The sequence below is a fragment of the Budorcas taxicolor genome, chromosome 13 (genome assembly GCF_023091745.1).
Source record: "Budorcas taxicolor isolate Tak-1 chromosome 13, Takin1.1, whole genome shotgun sequence".
Taxonomy (NCBI): Eukaryota; Metazoa; Chordata; class Mammalia; order Artiodactyla; family Bovidae; genus Budorcas; species Budorcas taxicolor.
In genome coordinates, this window is record NC_068922.1 from 2,769,860 (window position 1) to 2,793,250 (window position 23,391).

At 47.3% G+C, this 23,391-nt stretch overlaps 2 protein-coding genes across 2 annotated transcripts; both read left to right on the forward strand.

The window, feature by feature from the left end:
* The first annotated feature begins 2,042 nt into the window (after positions 1-2,042).
* LAMP5 (lysosomal associated membrane protein family member 5) lies at positions 2,043-13,187 on the forward strand. The gene is made up of 6 exons (XM_052651296.1): positions 2,043-2,106; positions 2,636-2,808; positions 3,186-3,317; positions 3,444-3,549; positions 4,854-5,042; positions 13,009-13,187. The coding sequence occupies exons 1-6, from the start codon at positions 2,043-2,045 to the stop codon at positions 13,185-13,187; spliced, it is 843 nt and encodes a 280-aa protein (XP_052507256.1).
* A 5,274-nt stretch (positions 13,188-18,461) lies between these two features.
* LOC128058395 (14-3-3 protein theta-like) lies at positions 18,462-20,390 on the forward strand. Its single transcript, XM_052650844.1, has 2 exons — positions 18,462-19,277; positions 19,324-20,390. Exons 1-2 carry the CDS (start codon positions 18,582-18,584, stop codon positions 19,381-19,383), a joined length of 756 nt encoding a protein of 251 aa, XP_052506804.1. The 5' UTR covers positions 18,462-18,581; the 3' UTR covers positions 19,384-20,390.
* The last annotated feature ends 3,001 nt before the right edge of the window (positions 20,391-23,391 follow it).

A 23,391-nucleotide genomic window follows, 5' to 3' on the forward strand; every position in this document is an offset into this window, starting at 1 on the left:
ATGTTTATAATCTAAATTAATTTGTCTGTTGTTTTGAATGCTTTTATAATCATTGTTCACTTGGCCTAAACAGACAACCCCTGAGCTATTATCCTAAGTTTTTAGATAAGGAACACTAAAATCTCTATAAGGTGATAAGAAATACTGAATCTTGAGTGACTGAAATCCCTTTCTTTCCTCATTTCAGTACTGGAGGGAGAGAGGGAAAGAGAATATACAAATGCTTCATTATGTAATAGTCTCATTGCTTTCTATTTTTTGCAGTACTGCAGGAAAATGTGTTTACTGACAGTTACTAACGTGATAAATCACTAGGCATACATAACTTTTACAACTTCCACTCTCAACTGATAATAATTGACTTTGTATCAATCACAATTTTGCCTCAGTGATATATATATTCACTTATGTAAATTTCTTGAGAAATATTTGGATGAAATATCAAAATACAGAGATAAAGATGTAAAATATAGTATAAACTTAAACATTACTTCATAATTTGAATTGCTCTTGATCTAATTATTGATATAGGAATAGGTTTGGAACAATAATCGTGTAGACACTTTGTAGCAAGCATAATGTCAGAATAGTATTCTATGTAAAACACCGATCTGTACCTTTCAGGAATATGAGTTAGAGATCTTAGGTTTTAGCTTGTTATTTGGTCATTGAATAAAGCTATTTTTAAATGGAAATCAACATAATGTATACTTTGGAGTCAAAGTATTATACAAGGAAAAATGAAAATGATGCCTGTGATGTTAAAGCATGTGCTTTTCCTGTTTTAATTTTACTGACCGTATGACACTGAAGAAGGTCATTTACTTTCTCTGAGTCCCAATTTTGGGGTATGTACAATCATAATAAGGTGTGTGCCTGTCTTCTAAGGTTGTAGGGAGGATCAACCTTGTCCATGCACATGTGTAAGATGCCCCCTATTAAGACATTGTTATTTTGCTTATTATTCATATAATGAAATAGCCTTTAAGAATACGATATTTGGAGATCACTATAATTAAGATAGTGTATCTATTGCTGAAAGAGCTGATTCTGACTTATAGAGCAAAAATTTTAAAATTAAGCAAGCTACTGAAAATGTAAATATAGGAATTAACTCAGTAGTGTATGTTTTTCTGTCCCGCTGAAGGCTGGAGAGTAGTATATGTGTGTGTGTGTGTGTGTGTGTGTGTGTTTATGTAACTGTGACTGTCCTAAAAGAACCTAAATAACGCTCACAAACTTCGAGTTCACTTACATTCCTCTTGGCAGAGTAGCCACAATATAGTGAGCAAGGATGGCTGAATCCAGCGTTCCAAGTCCTCATACAATCAAAGAACAGACTCACAGAAAATAAGCCGGAATAGATATACTGCACTGACTGACGACCTCCTTTGCGGAGGCGTTAATTTAACTTTAAACCCTGATCTCACTGAGAGCAGGGGAGAGAGGGGATGTCTCCAAAATGCAGGAGCTGTTGCCATAGCATTTTCCTGCTCTCTTCCTGCCTACTCCTCCTCCCCCAAAGCAGCAACAAATGGTGCTCTACCGCTTTCTTTCAGGAACCGGATGCATTTTCAGAAGCCAGGACTCCAGTGGTGTGATGCCTTCACCACCTAATCACCGGTAGGGATATTGAAGAAGTCTGAGGTGCTAGTAAGTTTCTCAGGACAGAATCATCTTTGCGGATGCAACTGCAGCACAGGAAACTGGGAGAATCTGAGCCCTCCCAATTCTCACTGGACCTCTGCATGAGCCCAGCCGCCGTCACTTCTGCAACACAGCCGACTTCTTTCAGCACTAGCGGACGGGTACGGCTCCCTCGCCGCGCGTTCCTCCCCTCCGCAGTGAACCGACTCGATCAGCCCGCTCGGGTACCGTCCCCGCCGCGGCCGCCCGCGCACCGAGCTCTCGCCCGCCTCCTGCCCCCTCTCGCGGCCCCCGCCCCTCGCTCGCCCGGCTCACTCCAGCCGTCACTTGGAGGGATTCCCTCTCGGGCGGCCTCTGCAGCAGCACCCGCTGGCCTTATTCGCGGCTCCGGGAGCATGGATCTCCGCAGAAGAGCCCTTCTCGGCGTGGATGGACTTCGAGTTCTCCTGATGCTGTTCCGTGAGTAGCGTTTTGGGGACGGTCAGAGCAGGGCGCACTCTTTGCAGAGAACGGAACGGGCACCGTACGGCAGGCAGGTAGCTTAAGGTCAAAACGTGGACGTAACGGTTTGCGGGTTGGTTCTCTTTGTGGGGGCGGGGGGTTGCGGAGGGCCTTCCCCTTGGTAGCAGGGAATTCCCCAGAGAGCCACACACCTGTATGGCAACCAGACGTGGTGCTCACACGGGCCTGCTTCGTGGCTTAGACCATTGGCGAGACACCTTTGTTTTAAAAGCCTAACATGAGGAAAAAAGGCCGGTCGGATTCCAAGTCAGTACGGCTTTAAAGGTTTTCTAATTTAATTTTATTATAAATTAACAGCAGTCGAATTTGTTGCCGCTGGGGCAGAGAAACGGCCCGCAGAGCGCATGGTAGCCGGCGAGGAACTTTGTCACCCCGAAGCCTGCGGACTGTGATGTCTCTCCACCTTGAGCCCCAGACGCGTGGGCTCGCTGAGCCCTGAACAGATAGGATTTGTTTTTTTCCGCAGATACAGTGACTCGAATCATGGCAGAACAAGAAGTGGAAAATCTCTCAGGCCTTTCCACTAACCCTGAAAAAGATATATTTGTGGTGCGGGAAAATGGGACGACGTGTCTCATGGCAGAGTTTGCAGCCAAATTTATTGTCCCTTATGATGTGTGGGCCAGCAATTACGTGGATGTAAGGCACTTTTTCCCTCCCGGCTTGTTCCTAGGGCTCCAGGGGCGAAGGGCACCCTCCCTCAAGACCCCGTGAAGACCTGGGTCGCCCGCCTTCCCCCCTAAGCCCTGCAGGCTGCTCCTGAATGCTGCATGGGGGTTCCGGCTTGTAACGCCTTCTGCTCGCCCCGCCTGCTTGGAAAGTAACCCCCCCCTCTCTCCGCTCCCCTAACGGCCGGCCGGGTCTGCACGCAGAGCATCTAACCGCATGTTCCCGGACCTGGGAGCGCGCGTGAAGGAGCGCCCAGGCGCGCCAGACCCGGAGTTTGGACCCGCCGCCCTTTACAGCCCCCACGGGGCCCCGCGCGCTGAGGGGGTGCGGGGCGTCTGTGTTCCCAGCTGATCACGGAGCAAGCAGATATCTCATTGACCCGGGGAGCCGAGGTGAAGGGCCACTGTGGCCACGACGAGTCGGAGCTGCAGGTGTTCTGGGTGGATCGCGCGTACGCACTCAAAATGCTGTTTCTAAAGGTAACTGCTAGCGAGGCTGACCGAGCCCCTGCAGACTCCGGGGGGTGCGGGTGGGTAGGGGCCGCCCCTCTGTCTCCCCGGCCCTCTCTGCCCCGGCGGTTCACGCGCACCTCCTCCGCTCGGCAGGAAAGTCACAACACGTCCCAGGGACCCGAGGCAACGTGGAAGCTGAGCAAAGTCCAGTTTGTCTACGACTCCTCAGAGAAGACCCACTTTAAAGACGCAGTCAGTGGTGAGTAGAGGTCAGCTGGGCTGGAGAGGGACCCTGGGGAAGAGCACACGCTGCTGGGATCACAGGTGTGGAAGCGGAATTCCTTAGGGTTTTGGAAACGCCCCAGGCTGGCTCTCGGGATGGAAGAAGGAAGCGCGCCTGAGTCCTCTGGCCTTCAGGCCTGGGAGACGCGCCGCAAACTCGGGGCCTGAAGGCCTTCGCCCACCGCCTGACTCGGGATGAGACGCCTCCTGAGGGCCTGTCTGCCCGGGGTTGCCTCAGGATGGTTTTCTCAAGATTTGTCCTTTAGAGGAACGCGGAGAAGGACTAAGGCTGTATTTTTATTTACTTCTGCCTTCCTCCCTCCTCCTTTTAAAAAGTTCTTATGCGCTAAAACACCAAGGGGGCAGTTATGACTTTCATTTGGGGTCAGAATTTGCTGGCCTTTCAGATCTTTCAGCCCATGGCTTGGGCCTCACCACATCTTCAGTCGACTGCAGACACCCCAGAGTGGATTCTGAACCATGTCCTAAATGTATTACTTTTTTTCATGCCCATCACTACAACAGTTCACCCAGATTCTCCAAAAATATCATGGCAAGGAACATCCAAGCTCCAAATAATAATGTTGGCATCTTCAGGCACCATCCAAGATCACACTGAAATTTATATATTTATTTTGTAGATTATCTGATCTACTAATAAAGAAGCCATCCATCACCTGGGCACCTGAGTTAGGACACGATTTTTATTAAATATATACAAAAATACATATATCATCTCTTCCATTTCACCCCTTATCAATCAAGTAAAAAGGGCAATTTCATCTCTTTATCAAAGTTTATGTTCAAATATTTCCCACAGTTAAATTAGACTGAAGAAAGAAAAATCTTAATCCTGGGAAGGAGAGAAGGGAGGGTGGCAGGCTTCCAGAAATTATGTATCTGTACAGGGGCATCAGCCCAGAGCACTAGCAGCCACTGTGCTTTGCTGAGAAAGATATTTTATATTTTGCAGAGCAGTGTGAGATGTAGAAAACCAAGTCACTGTTCTTTGCATATTTTTGGAATCTCTGTCAGATTTTATTATAAAGGGTTGGAGGTTTAGGTATCACTCTCTGCTTCCAAAGAATTTCCAGATTACTGTTTAAGGAGCCCATGCTCATGAAAGGACAGGGGCATTCACATTTGCAGAGTCTTAGCCAGATAGAGTAACAGGGCATGTCAGCGAGTGGGCTAAGAGGCAAGAGCCAGCTGTCTGGATCACCACAAGGAAGATTCTGCTAGCCGCAGGCACCTGACCATTGCTTTGGACCCTTCCTGCAGCTGGGAAGCACACAGCCAACTCGCATCACCTCTCTGCCTTGGTCACCCCAGCCGGGAAGTCCTATGAATGTCAAGCTCAGCAGACCATCTCACTAGCCTCCAGCGACCCACAGAAGACAGTCACCATGATCCTGTCCGCGGTCCACATCCAGCCCTTTGACATCGTCTCTGACTTTGTCTTCAGTGAAGGTAGGTGGGTGGGGAGTCCGGAGGAAGGAAAGAATCCGAGGTTGACTCAGGCTGGAGATGGAAGGTGACCTGTAGGGCACCAGGCTGCTACCCTTGGGTTGTCTCTAGGGTAGCATGGCCCTGCCTCCCTCTGCGATGCTTCTTAAAGACTGCAGGAAGCCGACTGAAAAAATGGCTCTTCCTGCTCTTTCTTTCTCCTTCAAGTCCTTCTTTTCCTCTCTCCTTCTCCCTCTGTTCCTTTTCTCCTCCCTCCCAATTTCCCTTATTTTTTCCATTGTTTTCTTTCTCTCCTCCTTTGGCAAAAGAGGAGACTGGATAGGAAGACAGTCAGTTGGAAAAAAGCCTAGAATTTGATGCAAGTTTCCCAAGGAAAAAGCAGCTGAAAATTCCAAGCTGTTATCTGGAGAGCCGTGGATTGGAGAAAGGTCTTTGCTTGTGTGGGTCTCAGTATCTTCATGGTCTCTAGACATGTCCAGCCCTAGGTTCTACCACTGTAAATCTAAGTTTTGTGTGACCAAAATGCAATAAGGGTGTGTATGTGTGTGTGTGTGTGCACATGCGCAGGTTACACAGAGAGACTCGTGAAGCTGTGCCTCTGTTCAACGTTCATATTTACAAGGAGGGACACCAGAGAGGCCCCAAGGAGGGAAGGGTCCCTGATCTTCTCCCTCTGAGGAGTGCAAAAAGCTGCTTCTCAGTCTGTTCCAGCCCTGAAAGGAGATCAGGCAGGATCTAGCAGAGGCGTGTTTAGAGGATCCACATTCTCTTGGTTTTCTGCATCCCAGCAGAAGTAGGGGAGCTCACATTCTGCAATTTGTGCAAACCTAGCAACAATTCACACTGGGCAAGCATAGGGAAAGTGAATTCCTCTAGTCATTTGTTTTTTCTCTCTGTGTTGTCTAGAAGGGGCTTCCCAGGTAGGTCAAGGTAAAGAATCCACCTGCCAATGCAAGAGACTCAGGTTCGATCCCTGGGTCGGGAAGATGCCCTGGAGGAGGAAATGGCAACCTATACCAGTATTGCCTGGGAAATTCCATGGACAGAGGAGCCTGGCGGGCGATAGTCCATGGGGTCACAAAGGAGTTGGACACAACTGAGTGACTAAGCATCAACAATTGTCTAGAGGAGGTTGCTAGAGACAGTTTGATATTCTCATTTATTCTTTGTGGTTAAAAAATGAGATTTTGGTTGCATTATGGATGCTCACCTTTGGGCTGGGGATCCCCAGGTGAATGCCACCATTTAAATGTGTAGAATATTAGGGAATCTGCCTCTGGTCACACGAAAATCATTAAAGAATTCCCAAGGTGGCCAGCTTTCATCAACTACCCCTCTCAAAGCACACAGAATAGAATCCCTCCCCACAACATTATTCAGAAGGCATTTGGGAATTCCTCAGTTAAACTCTCCTTGAGGGAAAGGTCTTGTTCTTTCTTGTCATCATATTATTTAGCACCTAATACAGTGCTTGGCACATTGCAGATGCCCTGTGAACTTCAGCTGAACTGACATTCCGAAGCTGTGGACTCAGTTAATGTGTGCATTGCATGCGCTTAGTCGCTCAGTCGTGTCCGACTCTCTGTGACCCCCTGGACTGGAGCCCGCCAGGCTCCTCTATCCATGGGGATTCTCCAGGCAAGAGTACTGGCGTGGTTTGCCATGCTCTCCTCCAGGGGATCTTTCCCACCCAGGGACTGAACCTGCATCCCTAAAGTCTCCTGCTTCAGCAGGCAGGTTCTTTACCACCAGTTCCACCTGGGAAGCCCCAGGATCAACTAATAGAGAGCTGCAAATGCTTCAGTGCTAAACAAATCAGAATTTAATAGATTTAGAACAGCAGTGCCGCATTCCCCTGTTATGCGGAGTATGGGCTATTCCATCTTAATGTGTTTTCTACAAAATTGAAACTAAACGTCAAGATGTTAACACTCAAAAATACTGTTGGTTATGAAGGTATTTATAAAATGGAAGTGTCTTTCTTAAACTCAAAATATTAAATATAATGAAAAGTAATTGGACTTAATTGGTGACCAGGAATTCGTTTTGAAAATATTGGATCATGGAGTCCCCAGAGTCCCTGCCGCAGACACTTTTGAGTTTATGTGTGTACGTGCAGTAGTCCCTAATTGCTCTTTGTGTTTTCCTGGCCTGCTGTTTTTAGGCACTTCTTCACTTCTTTGTACCACTGGTGCTATAATTGCTGCTTTTACTGTTTGCTTACATCTCACCCCAGCCCATTATGGGTTATTTCTAAATTGTTGCTATAGTCATTTATGACTGGAGAAATCAGATCTCACGGATGTTAAAACTGTGTACGAAATAAGAGTAAATGGGTACCAAATAAAGATCGGGGCTACTTTCCTAAAAATCAGTGATTATTTTAGCGTAGACTTAATGATCTCTGTGTACAAAAAGCAATTTTAATCCAGTTCCAGGATCTAAATGGATAGTCGTAGAGAGTTTGTAAAGACGTGTAACTTCCTAAATGCAGATATATTCAGCACAGGCAAATTGGACTTGTCTCACCAAGGCTTTTCTGGGTAATAATTAGGATGTTGCCTCCTGTGTGGTGCCTTGGGGCTCAGGCCTTGACGCTCCTGGGAGGAGGCAGGCCTCGGTTCAGTCACTCATTGGATCGGTGTGCTTTTGTGTGGCTGGGCTTCTTTTGTTCCTGGCTCCTCCTGTCTGTGCCTCTCAGCACCTGCCCCCAGTATGTTTTGTAAGAGGCCATTTTTCTTGTTTTAGTGGAATCTGAAAGATTGCTTTTGGAGTGCCTTTTCAGAACCCGGCACTTGGCTCCCACTCCCCAGAACAGAAGGGGACTCTGGATGTCTGGCTGCTGCCCGTGCGGGTGTGAGTGGGGGCTGCCTGCCTTCCAGTGGGGTGGTGGTGTCTGGTCACATGTCTGACACCCCCTGCAGGGCTGTGTACACGGCTTCTGGCATGTGCACGCAGGATCCGCCGCATGAGGGCGTCAGGTGAAAAGTCCGTTCCCTGGCGCCTGACCTAGTCTCCCACCTGCCTCCTTCATAGATTCTGAGACAAACGAGGATGGCTCAGTGAAACGGGTTAGTGGACACGCACACAGCACTCACAGAGCCGTTCAAGTGGGGCTGACATCTTTATCACACAGATCCCTTTAGGACGTTGAACTTGGCTGCTGCACTGATCCCGGGTGTGTCTCGTAGCCGGCGCCATCTGCCCCGTGCGCAGCTCTGGCGATCTTTTATCCGCGGCCTGGAGGCGGGGCCCACGACGCCCGGGTGATGCTGCTGGTCCACAGCAAACTAACTGTAGGCGCCCCGGCGGCGGGGGGATTTTGAGCCGATTCAGGAAAACGATCTGAAGATAAGAGGCAGTAACGCGCAAGCTTCCTGGGGGGCACTTGGGCACGGTTGTGTGGGGAAAGCCCTCCACAGCAATGGGACCATCCCGAGGAAGGTCTCTGGGGGCCGCTATCCTGGTGATGGGGAGGGGGTGTGAGGGGGGCTTAGTGTCTGGGTGATGTCCCCTGACAGCGTGGGGAGGGGTCCTGGGGTCGCAGAGCTCGGGGCAGCAGAGCTCAGGGCTTTATCTGTCTCTTCAATGGGTGACAGCTGTTGGGTGAGGTTTGTATCCAAAGCAGATAGGCCCTAAATGACTAGAAATTCAGGCCATTTTGTTAGATGGTTTTTTAGACGTTTACATGTTTAGCTGTTTAGGCGTTTTTTTTAAATAAGTGAATGTGTTAAAATTTGAGTTTGGCACAGGTGGGCTTTTGAGTTAATGGGTCTCAGCCTGCAGTGCAAAGGTAACCCACCAAGGGGCCAATCTGTATAGGCTGGCTTCTTCCTATAAAACATGCGCTTGGTGTGGTGATGCTCAACCTGCAGTTCAGGGCAGCTCGTGTGTCCCTGCTGTGTGGGGCCCCTTGTCTTTCCCCAGTTTGTTTCTGGTGATGGGGCCCTGTGAGGTTCAGGAGACTTTTGTGATGGGGGTGGTGCCTCCCCGGGAGGGAGCAGAGCAGACTGAGTGTTTCAGTGGCTTGAGTTAAAGGCAGCTCTCATGCGTAATGACAGAAGAAATGTAACGGGACAAGGTGCCTCTGTGCCCCTTTGTGAAACGTTCGGGTTTAATGGGCATTTATGTCACCACATATACACAGCAGCTGTTTAGTCGCAAAGTCGCATCTGACTGTTTGCGACCCCATGGAGGTAGCCCACCAGGCTCCTCCGTCCGTGGCATTTCCCAGACAAGAATACTGGAGCGGGTTGCCATTTCTGGGGCCTCCTCAGTTCTCAAGGGGAGACACACACAGAGAGACCTGTGAAGGATGGACTGAGGCCCCTGTTTAAGTGGAGAAACTGAGGCTCAGGGAGGTGAAGTAACCAGCCAGGGCTGTGCTCTGGGGGCTGCCAGCACTGTGACCGGAGCCTGTCTTTGGGTATCAGATCCTGTACGCTTAGCATCTTCAAGTTTCTCAGCTGCTCCCCCCAAGAAACTGTACCAAACACGTGAAAGCAGAGGCCACCTTCAGAAAGGTGGTCGGGTGCCCTGAGTTCCTGAGCTCTTTATCATTGTTGCTAACAGTGTGATTGGGAGATACCGCTTGATCTGCACTTTACCAGAATGCTGGGAAAAGCAGTCTGTATTTTATTGAAAATGAATGTACACCACCCCCAGCAGAATGCCTCGAGGCTGGCTGCCGTGCTGCAGACCAGGGAGGGGTGTGCTGGTGCTGATCCAGAGCATTGCATGTGCCTGTGGTTGACTTGGGGCCTCCCAGCCAGGAAAATAGCACCTGGGTAACTGAGCCTTCTCAGGGCCTCCTGGAGAAGCATCCAGAGAGAGACAGTCCTGTTATTAACACTGCAGAGAGCTGTGTCCAGGGCTGGAACACAAAGACCCAGCGCAGGGCCGTGTCGCCAGCCAGTCACAGAAAACTGTGTTCTTGCTACTATCCTGAAGCCTAGTGTTTTAGGTGGGGCTCCCCAAGAAACAATCCTCTGTAAGGACGTAAGGGCAGGTAGCTACCTACCGTTAGGTAGGGTTGTGTGTGTGTGTGTGTGTGTGTGTGTGTGTATGTGTGTGTGAAGTCGCTCAGTCGTGTCTGACTCTTTGCGGCCCCGTGAACTGTAGCCCACCAGGCTCCTCTGTCCATGGGATTCTCCAGGCAAGAATTCTGGAGTGGGTTGCCATTTCCTTCTCTAGGGGATCTTCCCAACCCAGGGACTGAACCCAGGTCTCATGTATTGCAGGCAGACGCTTTATCCTCTGAGCCTCCAGGGAAGCCAGGGTTAGTTAGGGTTAGAAACACCTAACCCTATTTAGGTGTTTCTAAAAAGCATTGCTCGGGGGAGTAGAAAAGTGAGGTGGGAAAGCTAGCAGCTAGTGCGGGTGTGTCGGAGAAGGCGATGGCACCCCTCTCCAGTACTCTTGCCTGGAAAATCCCATGGGCGGAGGAGCCTGGTGGGCGGCGGAGCCTGGTGGGCGGCAGTCCATGGAGCCGCTAGGAGTCGGACAGGACTGAGCGACTTCACTTTCCCTTTTCACTTTCCTGCATTGGAGAAGGAAATGGCAACCCACTCCAGTGTTGTTGCCTGGAGAATCCCAGGGACGGGGGAGCCTGGTGGGCTGCCGTCTATGGGGTCGCACAGAGTCGGACACGACTGAAGCGACTGCAGCAGCAGCAGCAGTGCAGGTGTGTAAGTGAGCAGGTCGCCCTGTGAGCACCGGGGCTCACCCTGATGGAGACTCTGGGAAATAGTGTGAGTTACCTGCCAACGGCCATCTGCCTCTGATGGCTCTCTGGGCCGTCTAAGCTGCCCTGGAGTTAGAGTCCATGGGAATGGGTGGGAATGGTGACTGCCAAGGGCCTAAGACCCGGTACCTGTGTGCTGTGCCTCGTTCTGTGGTGTAGGAACCCTCCCGTCCTGGTGGAGCTCACAGTGGGAAAGAGTTTATACAGCTCTTCCTGTGGACGCTGTTCCTGGCACACAGCAGCTTCCGTCAGTTAACCGCTTTTCCTGTTTACTGTTGTGCTTACATCTTGCTGAGAGTATCTGCTTATCTCCAACCAAAGATCTCCAAAGCCCACTCATCTTAGCACTTTTTCAGTACACAAAATAATTTCGCTGAAGTTACAGGAGCCCGTCCAGAAGAGATACGGAAAGAGGAGCAAGCCCGTTCCTTTTGCTGCCCCATCAGACGGCAGGGCACGCACAGCTGGTGTCCCTGCCCACTTTCTGCAGCGGGAGGGCCCCGAGACACCAGCAGAGCCAAGCAGTCCGCTTGCCCGTCTCCACGCTGCCTGTTTGGAGACATTGAAGAGTTCTTAAACTTTTGCTCATCTCAGGGAGTAAGGACAGCTTTAAAATGCTCTGGTCATCAGAAAAAACAGAATAACTTTCACATCTGGAAGAACACCCTAAGATGCATCAGGATTGCAATGGTGGCGCCAGGGTTGCGGTTGAGGGCACCTGAGCTGGCACCTGGCAGCCGCCCATCGCACCTCTTCTATCTGATCTGACCACATCTAGTTCTTTCCATAGACTGCTCTGGTGGTTGCTTTTTTCCAGTTGTAGACCCTGGGCCTCTGTTTTGTGTTCTCTAGAACCGTGAGCACAGCCATGGTAGAGGTGTGGGGGAGCCCCAAAGCTGTGGAGGCAGACAGAGAGTCAGGGGTCTCTGAGGGCCCAAGGCTGGATGCTGAGCTGGGCTAAGCCGAGGGATGCTTTTCTTCCAGGCAGGGGTCAGGGGCAGCCATCCTCCGTGGTTACATAACCTGTGGGTTAACTCATCAGTTTCCTGCACAGGAGCTTAACCCTGGTGTCCGTAGGGTTTGTGGATAGAATTCACGGGGGGTCTGTAAATTTCAAAGGGAAACATTCCCATCTTTATTTTCACTGATTTCAAATTAATATTTAACATTTCCTTCGATGATAAATAAAGGTAACAACCCACAGTGGTATTAGTTATACCCATGACTTTGTCACTAGCAGACATCATAGACGTTTTCTTTCCACATTTTGTGCAGATCTTGCAAAGTAACAATTACGCTGCTCACTGCTTTGCGATCAAAGCCAGCCTACATGTGTGCTAATAAACACATATATAACTGTCCCCTGAATTATTTTAAAATGCTCTAATAGCTGATTTCAGTGTAGTCCATTTTCTGTGTAATCTTATGTTTTTCATTTTATGCATTTATAAGCATTTTTCTGAGAAGGGAAGATGGTTTCATCACACGGATACCAAAAAGAGGATAACTCTGCTTTAGTGGGTCATGACCAGCACGATTCTATTTATTTTTAATTGTACTCACGGCTACTATTTGTCACAATGATGTAGTAAGGATACACAGCTGGATCACAAGGGAAGAAGGCACAGTGGCTTCCGGAGGAACCCACGTACAAGTTTCCTCGTGGTGCAGCGTGCAGACTCTAGGGCGCCCAGACTTCGCTGGTTGTGGCTCACAGGCTTATAGTTGCTTGAGGGATGTGGAATCTTCCCAGAGCAGAGACTGAACCCAGTGTTCCTTGCATTGCAAATTTCCTTATCCGCTGTACCACCAGGGAAGTCCTGGATGTTTTAATAACCTAGGCTAGGAACCCAATAACTTGAATGTTGTCCTATTTAATTGATGTTTTTATTTTACACTGTATAGAAGTATTAAGGGGTTAAGTCTTAGAGTTGGTTGGGAAATACTGTTTCTGAAGAAAACATCTCCCTAAAGTTTCCTTGAGAAATCTTCTTCTGGGAAGGGGGTGGATATAATTGCTTTACAATGTTGCACTAGTTTCTGTGAATCAGGTATGTAGTATATGCATATCTCCTCCCTTTTTTTGAGAAATCTTTTCATCTCTATCTGCCTTTTGGTTTTCTTAAGCAGACTTAATTAATCATAATTCAGAATATTTTGGTAGGAATTAATCATAATTCAGGATCTTTTGGTAGGAGCTCATTGCCTTTTTCTTTCACATTTCAGAGCATAAATGCCCAGTGGATGAGCGGGAGCAGCTGGAGGAGACCTTGCCGCTGATTTTGGGGCTCATCCTGGGCCTCGTCATTGTGGTCACGCTGGTCATTTACCACATCCATCACAAGATGACTGCCAACCAGGTGCAGATCCCTAGGGACCGGTCCCAATATAAGCACATGGGCTAGAGGCCGCTGGGCAGAGAGCCCCCAGCCGCCGCACCCCCGGCCCTGGCTGGATCAGGCAGAGAAACCACAGCACTTCGCACCTGCACATGGGATATACCAACATAGCTCCAGTCAAACAGACTTGGGTACGCAAGGCTTGCTTGGCCTGCATCCATGCTTAAACAGGGATGGGGGGATTTGTTTGGATTCATGGGGTGAATGACATAGCCTTTCTCGGCTGAGAGGTAGGAGGGGTGGGGTCAGCCAGCTGTCATGCTCGTGCTGGCTTGGCTTTGACGCTCCAAGGAGCAATGCATACAACTCAGAGGAATATGTGGCTCTGAAGTGTAAGGACTGGAACCACAGTTCTTTTGGAAAGACACCCCTTAAGTTTCAAGAGGAACACTGGATGCTCCGCTCCCTTGAACACAGATGGCTTATCCTATACTATCGTCAGTGCACACAAAATACAGCCTCATGCTCCCTGCAGCAAGACCCCTGAATGTGATCCATGCTTCTGGCTGGCATTCTGCATGTCTTGTGATTGTCTCGGGAATGTTTCACTGCTCCCTGCACCCAGCGAATTCACAGCACAAGAACTTGTTTAACGTAACTATGCAGAGTTGTTTGGACTTTATGTCAGGTCCAGGTATGGGGACCTGAGGAATCAATCCATGTGAGCTTGTCTCTCAAAATGAATTAAAACACACTGCTGTCTAGTATTTGGCTGCTTTCTTGAAACAAGTCAACAAAACTAAAAATGGCCTGTGTGGCATCCACAGGAGAGAAGGGGGATGATGAAGATGGGCTTTTCATTCCTCTAAGAGGGAGAGCCAAGAAAATAATAGCAGGGATGGAGGAGTTGGCTTTTCCAGGTGAAAACCATGGATTTGTTTTGGCAAATATAAATAGGTTTAATGATGGCACCTCTTCACTTGATCTTACCTAAAAAGCCGAGAAGTGATAATAATGGCACCTCTTGAATGGTTGGTCTAAAATAGTTTCTGATGTTTCTTGATCTTGAGTCTGGCATTTCATTTTGTATTAAAAAGCTGGACCGAACATAGTAGCTTGGACTGAATTTTGAGATAAAATGTAACCTACTGAATTCCTTAGAGAAAGGTACATAGCTTGGATTTCATCCTCCTCCTAAATAATCGTTGTTCAGTTCTGAGCTAGAAGAGTCAGATCCTGTCCTCTGGTGTTAGGGTGGGGATCCATCAAGCCCCATAAAACCACCCCCGCACGAGAGGCAGCTTGTGAGTTTTCTCCCCAAGCCTTCAGCTGTTGACAGAAGCACATCCTTAGTATTTCCTCATCCCAGCAAATCTTGCTAAGTATCGACCAGCTGCTGTCCTCTGACCTGCCCATTTGCTGCTGTCAGCCTGTCTTTGCGAGAAGGATCTCTTTTCAGTGTCTGCCTGGTACCAGTGAGGAGCAAGCCCCGATTCCTTGTAAAAGCTGCATGTTGCACAAAGAAACGAAGAAGCCCCTGGTGCTGGTGGACACCTGACCCCTGTTCACTCCACTCTCTCATCTGTGATGGGGGTGGAAACTGCTCCCCACCAGTTCACTCCACTCCCTCGTCTGTGATGGGGGTGGACACCTTCCCCTGACAGTTCACTCCACTCTCTCATCTGTGATTCTGGTGTACATCTGCCACCCCCTCCCCAGTTCACTCCACTCTCTCATCTGTGATTCTGATGGACTGCTGCCCCCCTCCCACCCAATTCACTCCACTCTCTGATCGTTGATGTGGGTGGACACCGACCCCCCTCCCAGTTCACCCACTCCCTCATCTGTGATGGGGGTGGACTCCGGCCCCTCCCACCCCCCACCCCGGTTCACTCCACTCTCTCATCTGTGATGGGGGTGGACTCCTGCCCGCCCCCCCAGTTCACTTCACTCCCTCATCTGTGATGGGGAAGACACCTCCTGCCCCACCCTAGTTCACTCCATTTTTCCATCATCTGTGACTATCTCACCCTCCATGCCCCAAACATGACAAACTCTTTTCTTTTTAGCATCTCATGTATTTTAAAGAAATTTCCTATTTATCTTGAACAGGGTTTTATGGAGAAACAGGCTCTGAAGTATATCCATGAGTGACCCTTTCTTTCTGGATCCTCTTTAGAAAACTTTTAAAAACTTCAGAGTGGTATTTCTGAAAACTCCATGTTTACATAATTTGTTTAATCTACTTTTACAAAAGTAAAATTGTGTTTTTAAAGAAAATTTTACTTTCACAAAACATAGGATTGGTTACTAGCTTTGGAATCATCACTCATCCATTTGTTCAGCAAATGCTTTTGAGCACTTGCTGAGTGTAGGCTCAGTGCTGGGTGTACAGCGGTCACCTTGACAACTGGGAGTCTCTACAGGGGCAGGTTTAACAGGAAAGCGCACATACACACAGATCACTGGAGAAAGAACAGGGTACCTCCGCACTTCTCAACGTGTTGCCACGTGGTCACATCCCTATGGCTAAGCTAATTAAATCTTTCTAGAATCCAAATTTTGTAATTCTCAAAACTGAGTGATTTATTTCTACCAGTGATACAAAGTTTGTATAAAAAGCCAGGACCCTTACTATTATTACTAATTGTCTCTTCTTTATCTAGCAGTCCTAAAATTAAGTCTCAAGGTCAGCCTACTTTCTTCACCTCATTTTTCTCAGCCCTTTTAAAATCTTCATTATCAGATAAGCAAAATATAGGAGGGTCCTCCTGATGAGGGCAGGGTTGGTGGTCTCCGGGTGGACAGGCAAGGTGCCCAGAGGTATGGCTCACGTCCATTGCCATTTTTCTGCATTGCCAAAGCTCCTGCAGCAGGAGCAAGCTAGGGCAGAGGCTTGTCTATCTGCATTGCTTCCCAGGCTCAGAGACAGGAAAGAAAACAACAGCTAAACCACAGATGCTCAATTACCCCTTTAACTGTCATTTTTCTTTTTTACTGGAGTTTTAAACACAAATGCCTCTGGGCACAAAAAGATGCTGTGTCTGTTTACTGGTCTGCCAGCCTGTAAAAGCCAGGCCATATGAAACATATGCATGTTTCTCAGGGGAAGAGGGAGTTTAATTTCTATTCTGAGCCTGATTCTTTGCAAGATTCCATCATTCTTGGGAAATAGCTCCAAGTGAATCTGCCTCAAGGGCCGGAGAGACTGTTCTCCAGCCTAAGAAATTCCTCTATATTGTAATAACTCTGTTCTTGCCAATTCCCCAGTCTTTCCATTAACAAAGACTTGGCAAATCCATGTGGATGAAGGAGATACCAGAGAAATGAGAATGGAGAAGTGCGAGGAGCGATGGCAGGAATGGCCTGCAGCATGTGGTGGAGGCAGCATGCACTGGGGTGTTTCATGGGGCAGGGTTGTCCAAAGCAGCGCTGGGCACAAGCACCTCCCTGGAACAAACAGCTGAGCAACCTGAACCAGACAGACACAGCTTTCCATCTGTGTCTCAAAGTGCGGCTTGCAAACAGCCTGCAACAGAATCATCCCTGGGGGCGCTGAAAAATGGCAGTTCTAGGGCATCAAACCAGTGACTGAGAATCTCCATGCCAAGATCCTGGAATTGGTAGTTTGACTATTTGCTCTCTCCAAGTAATTCGGATGTAGCAGCATGAAAACTTCTGGTTAACAACAACAACAACAAAAACAGTTAGCTACCAGGATACTTGCAACATTAGCCAAATTATTGGGCTTCTCTGTGTTCATCTTCTCATCTGAAAGTGCAGCTCACTGCTCCCTACGTGCAAAGTTATGTGAGGATACACAACAGTACATTTAAATCCTGAGACAGCCCTAAGCACCCAAAAAAGATGTCCTTTTCATTATAGGGGACTGGAATGCAAAAGTAGGAAATCAAGAAACACCTGGAGTAACAGGCAAATTTGGCCTTGGAGTACGGAATGAAGCAGGGCAAAGGCTAATAGAGTTTTGCCAAGAGTACCCACTAGTCGTAGCAAACACCCTCTTCCAAGAACACAAGAGAAGACTCTGCACATGGACATCACCAGATGGTCAACACCGAAATCAGATTGATTATATTCTTTGTAGGCAAAGGTAGAGAAGCTCTATACAGAGAGCAAAAATAAGACTGGGAGCTGACTGTGGCTCAGATCATGAGCTCCTTATTGCCAAATTCAGACCAATTGAAGAAAGTAGGGAAAACCACTAGACCATTCAGGTATGACCTAGATCAAATCCCTAATTATTACACAGTGGAAGTGAGAAATAGATTTAAGGGACTAGATCTGATAGACAGAGTGCCTGATGAACTATGGACAGAGGTTCATGACATTGTACAGGAGACAGAGATCAAGACCATCCCCATGGAAAAGAAATGCAAAAAAGAAAAATGGCTGTCTGGGGAGACCTTAGAAATAGCTGTGAAAAGAAGAGAAGCAAAAAGCGAAGGAGAAAAGGAAAGATAAACCCATTTGAATGCAGAGTTCCAAAGATCAGCAAGGAGAGATAAGAAAGCCTTCCTCAGAGATCAATGCAAAGAAATAGAGGAAAACAATAGAACAGGAAAGACTAGATATCTCTTCAAGAAAATTAGCGATACAAAGGGAACATTTTATGCAAAGATGGGCACAATAAGGAACAGAAATGGTCTGGACCTAACAGAAGCAGAAGATATTAAGAAGAGGTGGCAAGAATACACAGAAGAAATGTACAAAAAAGATCTTCGCAACCCAGATAATCACAATAGTGTAATCACTCTGCTAGAGCCAGACATCCTGGAATGTGACGTCAAGTGGGCCTTGGAAAGCATCACTACGAACAAAGCTAGTGGAGGTGATGGAATTCCAGTTGAGCTCTTTCAAATCCTGAAAGATGATGCTGTGAAAGTGCTGCACTCAATATGCCAGCCAATTTGGAAAACTCAGCAGTGGCCCCAGGACTGGAAAAGGTCAGTTTTCATTCTAATCCCAAAAAAAGGCAATGCCAAAGAATGTTCAAACTACCACACAATTGCACTCATCTCACATGCTAGTAAAGTAATGCTCAAAATTCTGCAAGCCAGGCTTCACCAATACGTGAACCATGAACTTCCAGATGTTCAAGCTGGTTTTAGAAAAAGCAGAGGAACCAGAGATCAAATTGCCGACATCTGCTGGATCATGGAAAAAGCAAGAGAGTTCCAGAAAAGCATCTATTTCTGCTTTATTGACTATGCCAAAGCCTTTGACTGTGTGGATCACAATAAACTGTGGAAAATTCTGAAAGAGATGGGAATACCAGGCCACCTGACCTGCTCTTAAGAAACCTATATGCAGAAGAGGGATCCAAGTGGTGGGACTCGCGCCGCGGCCGCGGAGACGTGAAGGCCTCCTCGCCGCGCCCCCCCACCCCCCGCCAGCCCCCCGGGTCCACGCTCGACCTCGCTGTCCGCTCCCCCGGCCCCCATGGAGAAGACGGAGCTGATTCAGAAGGCCAAGCTGGCCGAGCAGGCCGAGCGCTACGACGACATGGCCACCTGCATGAAGGCCGTGACGGAGCAGGGCGCCGAGCTGTCCAACGAGGAGCGCAACCTGCTGTCGGTGGCCTACAAGAACGTGGTCGGGGGCCGCCGGTCCGCCTGGAGGGTCATCTCCAGCATCGAGCAGAAGACCGACACCTCGGACAAGAAGTTGCAGCTGATCAAGGACTACCGGGAGAAAGTGGAGTCCGAGCTGAGGTCCATCTGCACCACGGTCCTGGAATTGTTGGATAAGTATTTAATAGCCAATGCAACTAATCCAGAGAGTAAGGTCTTCTATCTGAAAATGAAGGGAGATTACTTCCGGTACCTTGCTGAAGTTGCTTGTGGAGATGATCGGAAACAAACGATAGATAATTCCCAAGGAGCTTACCAAGAGGCTTTCGATATAAGCAAGAAAGAGATGCAACCCACACACCCCATCCGGCTGGGGCTGGCTCTTAACTTTTCTGTGTTCTACTATGAGATCCTCAATAACCCGGAACTGGCCTGCACACTGGCTAAAACGGCTTTTGATGAGGCTATTGCAGAACTCGACACACTGAATGAAGACTCGTACAAAGACAGCACCCTCATCATGCAGCTGCTGAGAGACAACCTCACATTTTTCACCCTACCTCTTGTATAGAAAGGGCATCAAGGAAAAACTGATGGAGAAAAAAGTACAGTTATGGACATCAGACAGTGCAGGAGAAGAATGTGATGCGGCAGAAGGGGCAGAAAACTGAGTGCATACAGGGTGTCACCTTTCTTCCCCTTGAAACCTTTTTACTCATCTCCATTCCTTACTCCATTTGGATTTCCTATAGCAAAGAAACCCATTCATGTGTATGGAATCAACTGTTTATAGTCTTTTCACACTGCAGCTTTGGGAAAACTCCATTCCTTGATTTGTGTTTGTCTTAGCCTTCCTGGTGTGCAGTTACTGCTGTAGAAAAGTATTAATAGCTTCATTTCATACAAACATAAGTAACTTCCAAACACTTATGTAGAAGATTAAAAATGTATCTGGTATTTAAGTAATCTGAACCAGTTCTGCAAGTGACTGTGTTTTGTATTACTGTGAAGATATGAAAATGTAGCTAATTACAATTTAAAGAGTGTTCTACATAACTTTCTACATTCCCTCCCTTACTCTTCTTCAGAGATTTCCTTTCAGTAAGCAACTTTTCCATCCTCTTAATGTATTCCTTTTTAGTAGGAATCCAGAAGTATTAGATTGAATGGAAAAGCATTCTACATTTTGGGGCTGGGGGATCACAGATTTAAATGCCTCCCGTATCATATGTGATGGAGGTCTTGTGTTTCTGTGACAATAGGGAGTTTCCTTCTTCACTCTTCATTTGCTGCTGTTTAAGTTGACAACTTCCCTTCCCAATAAAAACTCACTTACACCTCCTGCCTTTGTAGTTCTGGTATTCACTTTACTATGTAATAGAAGTAGCATGTTGCTGCCAGAATACAACCATTGCTTTTGGCAAATTAAAGTGCATGTCATTTCTTAATACACTAGAAAGGGGGAAAAAAAGCCCACAGTCCAGTCTAAAACATTAGTACTTTTCCATGCAGATTTGTGCACATGTGAGAGGGTGTCCAGTTTGTCTAGTGATTGTTACTTAGAGAGTTGGACCACTATTGTATGTTGCTAATCATTGACTGTAGTCCCAAAAAAGCCTTGTGAAAATGTTATGCCCTATGTAACAGCAGAGTAACATAAAATAAAAGTACATTTTATAAACCAAAAAAAAAAAAAAAAAAAAGAAACCTATATGCAGGTCAGGAAGCAACAGTTAGAACTGGACATGGAACAACAGACTGGTTCCAAATAGGAAAAGGAGTACATCTAGGCTGCATATTGGAGAAGGCAATGGCACCCCACTCCAGTACTCTTGTCTGGAAAATCCCATGGACAGAGGAGCCTGGTGGGCTGCAGTCCATGGGGTCACTAAGAATCGGACGTGACTGAGCGACTTCACCTTACTTTTCACTTTTGCATTGGAGAAGGAAATGGCAACCCACTCCAGTGTTCTTGCTTGGAGAGTCCCAGAGACAGGGGAGCCTGGTGGGCTGCCATCTATGGGGTTGCACAGAGTCGGACACGACTGAAGCAACTTAGCAGGAGCAGCAGGCTGTATATTGTCACCCTGCTTATTTAACTTCTGTGCAGAGTACATCATGAGAAACACTGGACTGGAAGAAGCACAAGCTGGAATCAAGATTGCCGGGAGAAATATCAATAACCTCAGATATGCAGATGACACCACCCTTATGGCAGAAAGTGAAGAGGAACTAAAGAGCCTCTTGATGAGAGTGAAAGAGGAGAGTGAAAAAGTTGGCTTAAAGTTCAACATTCAGAAAACGAAGATCATGGCATCTGGTCCCATCACTTCATGGGAAATAGATGGGGAAACATGTCAGACTTTATTTTGGGGGGCTCCAAAATCACTGCAGATGGTGATTGCAGCCATGAAATTAAAAGACCCTTTCTCCTTAGAAGGAACATTATGACCAACCTAGATAGCATATTGAAAACAGAGACATAACTTTGCCAACAAAGGTCCATCTAGTCAAGGCTATGGTTTTTCCAGTGGTCATGTAGGGATGTGAGAGTTGGACTGTGAAGAAAGCTGAGCGCCGAAGAATTGATGCTTTTGAACTGTGGTGTTGGAGAAGACTCTTGAGAGTCCCTTGGACTGCAAGGAGATCCAACCAGTCCATTCCGAAGGAGACCAGTCTTGGATGTTCATTGGAAGGACTGATGCTGAAGCTGAAACTCCAATACCTTGGCCACCTCAAAACATACTTTTGTTGTCCTGGTTATAAAATATTAAATAACAAGATTTGTGATGGGTCTAATAACTACTGTAGTTTCAAACAAGAAATATAAATGATTTTTGGGCGCATCTCCAATAAGGGTAACATGGTGATTTCTGCTGAAGAGGCATACCCAGGTGATGCTTATATTATGGTGATTTGGTGCCTATGTTCATAGGCACCACAGAGAGAGTTGACTCATTGGAAAAGACCCTGATGCTGGGAGGGATTGTGGGCAGGAGGAGAAGGGGACAACAGAGGATGAAATGGCTGGATGGCATCACTGACTTGATGGACATGAGTTTGGGTAAACTCCAGGAGTTGGTGATGGGCAGGGAGGCCTGGCCTGCTGCAATTCATGGGGTGGCAAAGTGTCGGACACGACTGAGTGACTGAACTGAACGGAAGCACACTGGAAATGCTCCATTCAGCTTCCCAGGTGGCTCAGTGCTAAAGAATCCACCTGCCAATGCAGGACACCCAGGAAACTTGAGTTTGATCCCTGGATCAGGAAGATCCCCTGGTAGAGGAAATGACAACCCACTCAGTATCCTTACCTGAAAAATCCTGTGGACAGAGTAGCCTGGGGCCGGCAGCCATGGGGTCACAAAGAGTTGGACATGACTGAGCTTATGTGCAATGACATTCTTCTAGCATCATTCTTTACATGTGTGTACAAATTTTACCAGCTATACACATTCACAAATGACCCCAAAAGACCAATACAGGGTTTGGTTTTATTTCTTTAACCTGGCATCCATTGTTCTATGTCAGTTTATTTTGAATTCAGAGAATGTTCCTATGCAGGGATTCTCTCCACTCCCAGCCCAGAGGCTCAGGAGTTTGTCAGTTTGGGGGAGATAGTCAACGTCCATGAACTTAGGTGAGAAAGAAAATTGCACTTCCAGTTTTACTAGCCTTAAATGAAAGGTAGCATTTCCTTCAATTATGAACATAGGCACCAAATCACCATAATATAAGCATCACCTGGGTATGTGTCTTCAGCAGAAATCACCATGTTACACTTATTGGAGATGCATCCAAAAATCATTTCTATTTCTTGTTTGAAACTATAGTAGTTATTAGACCCATCACAAATCTTGTTATTTAATATATTATAACCATGACAACAAAAATATATTTTGATAACTGTGCTTTAATTGATTTACTTTGTGAGCCTATGTATTTTATTCACTTTAAAACATTTTTCTGAGGAGTCCTTAGGCCTCAGACAGCCAAGAGGTACAAAATTAGGTTAGGAATTTCAGGGCTGATGGCTACTCAAGTTGTCATTTCAAAAAGAGTGCATGTAAATATAAACTGAGTTACTTTGCTATATAGCAGAGATTGCCACATGTTGTGAATCAACTATTCAGATTCAGATCAGTCACTCAATTGTGTCCGACTCTTTGCGACCCCATGAATCGCAGCACGCCAGGCCTCCCTGTCCATCACCAACTCCCGGAGTTCACTCAGACTCACGTCCATTGAGTCGGTGATTCCATCCAGCCACCTCATCCTCTGTCATCCCCTTCTCCTCCTGCCCCCAATCCCTCCCAGCATCAGAGTCTTTTCCAGTGAGTCAACTCTTCAGTGAGGTGGCCAAGGTACTGGTGTTTCAGCTTCAGCATCACTCCTTCCAAAGAAATCCCAGGGCTGATCTCCTTCAGAATGGACTGGTTGGATCTCCTTGCAGTCCAAGGGACTCTCCAGAGTCTTCTCCAACACCACAGTTCAAAAGCATCAATTCTTCAGCACTCAGCTTTCTTCACAGTCCAACTCTCACATCCATACATGACCACGGGAAAAACCATAGCCTTGACTAGACGGACCTTTGTTGGCAAAGGAACATCTCTACTTTTGAATATGCTATCTAGGTTGGTCATAACTTTTCTTCCAAGGAGTAAGCGTCTATTAATTTC

Excerpts from the sequence above, each read along its gene's own strand:
- LOC128058395 (XM_052650844.1), top strand. The coding sequence starts at position 18,582 with ATGGAGAAGACGGAGCTGATTCAGAAGGCCAAGCTGGCCGAGCAGGCC. Across the intron at positions 19,278-19,323 it reads CATTTTTCACCCTACCTCTT|TTATGGACATCAGACAGTGC; the intron begins GTATAGAAAGGG and ends AAAAAAGTACAG.
- LAMP5 (XM_052651296.1), top strand. The coding sequence starts at position 2,043 with ATGGATCTCCGCAGAAGAGCCCTTCTCGGCGTGGATGGACTTCGAGTT. Across the intron at positions 3,318-3,443 it reads TCAAAATGCTGTTTCTAAAG|GAAAGTCACAACACGTCCCA; the intron begins GTAACTGCTAGC and ends TCCGCTCGGCAG. Across the intron at positions 3,550-4,853 it reads CTTTAAAGACGCAGTCAGTG|CTGGGAAGCACACAGCCAAC; the intron begins GTGAGTAGAGGT and ends CCCTTCCTGCAG.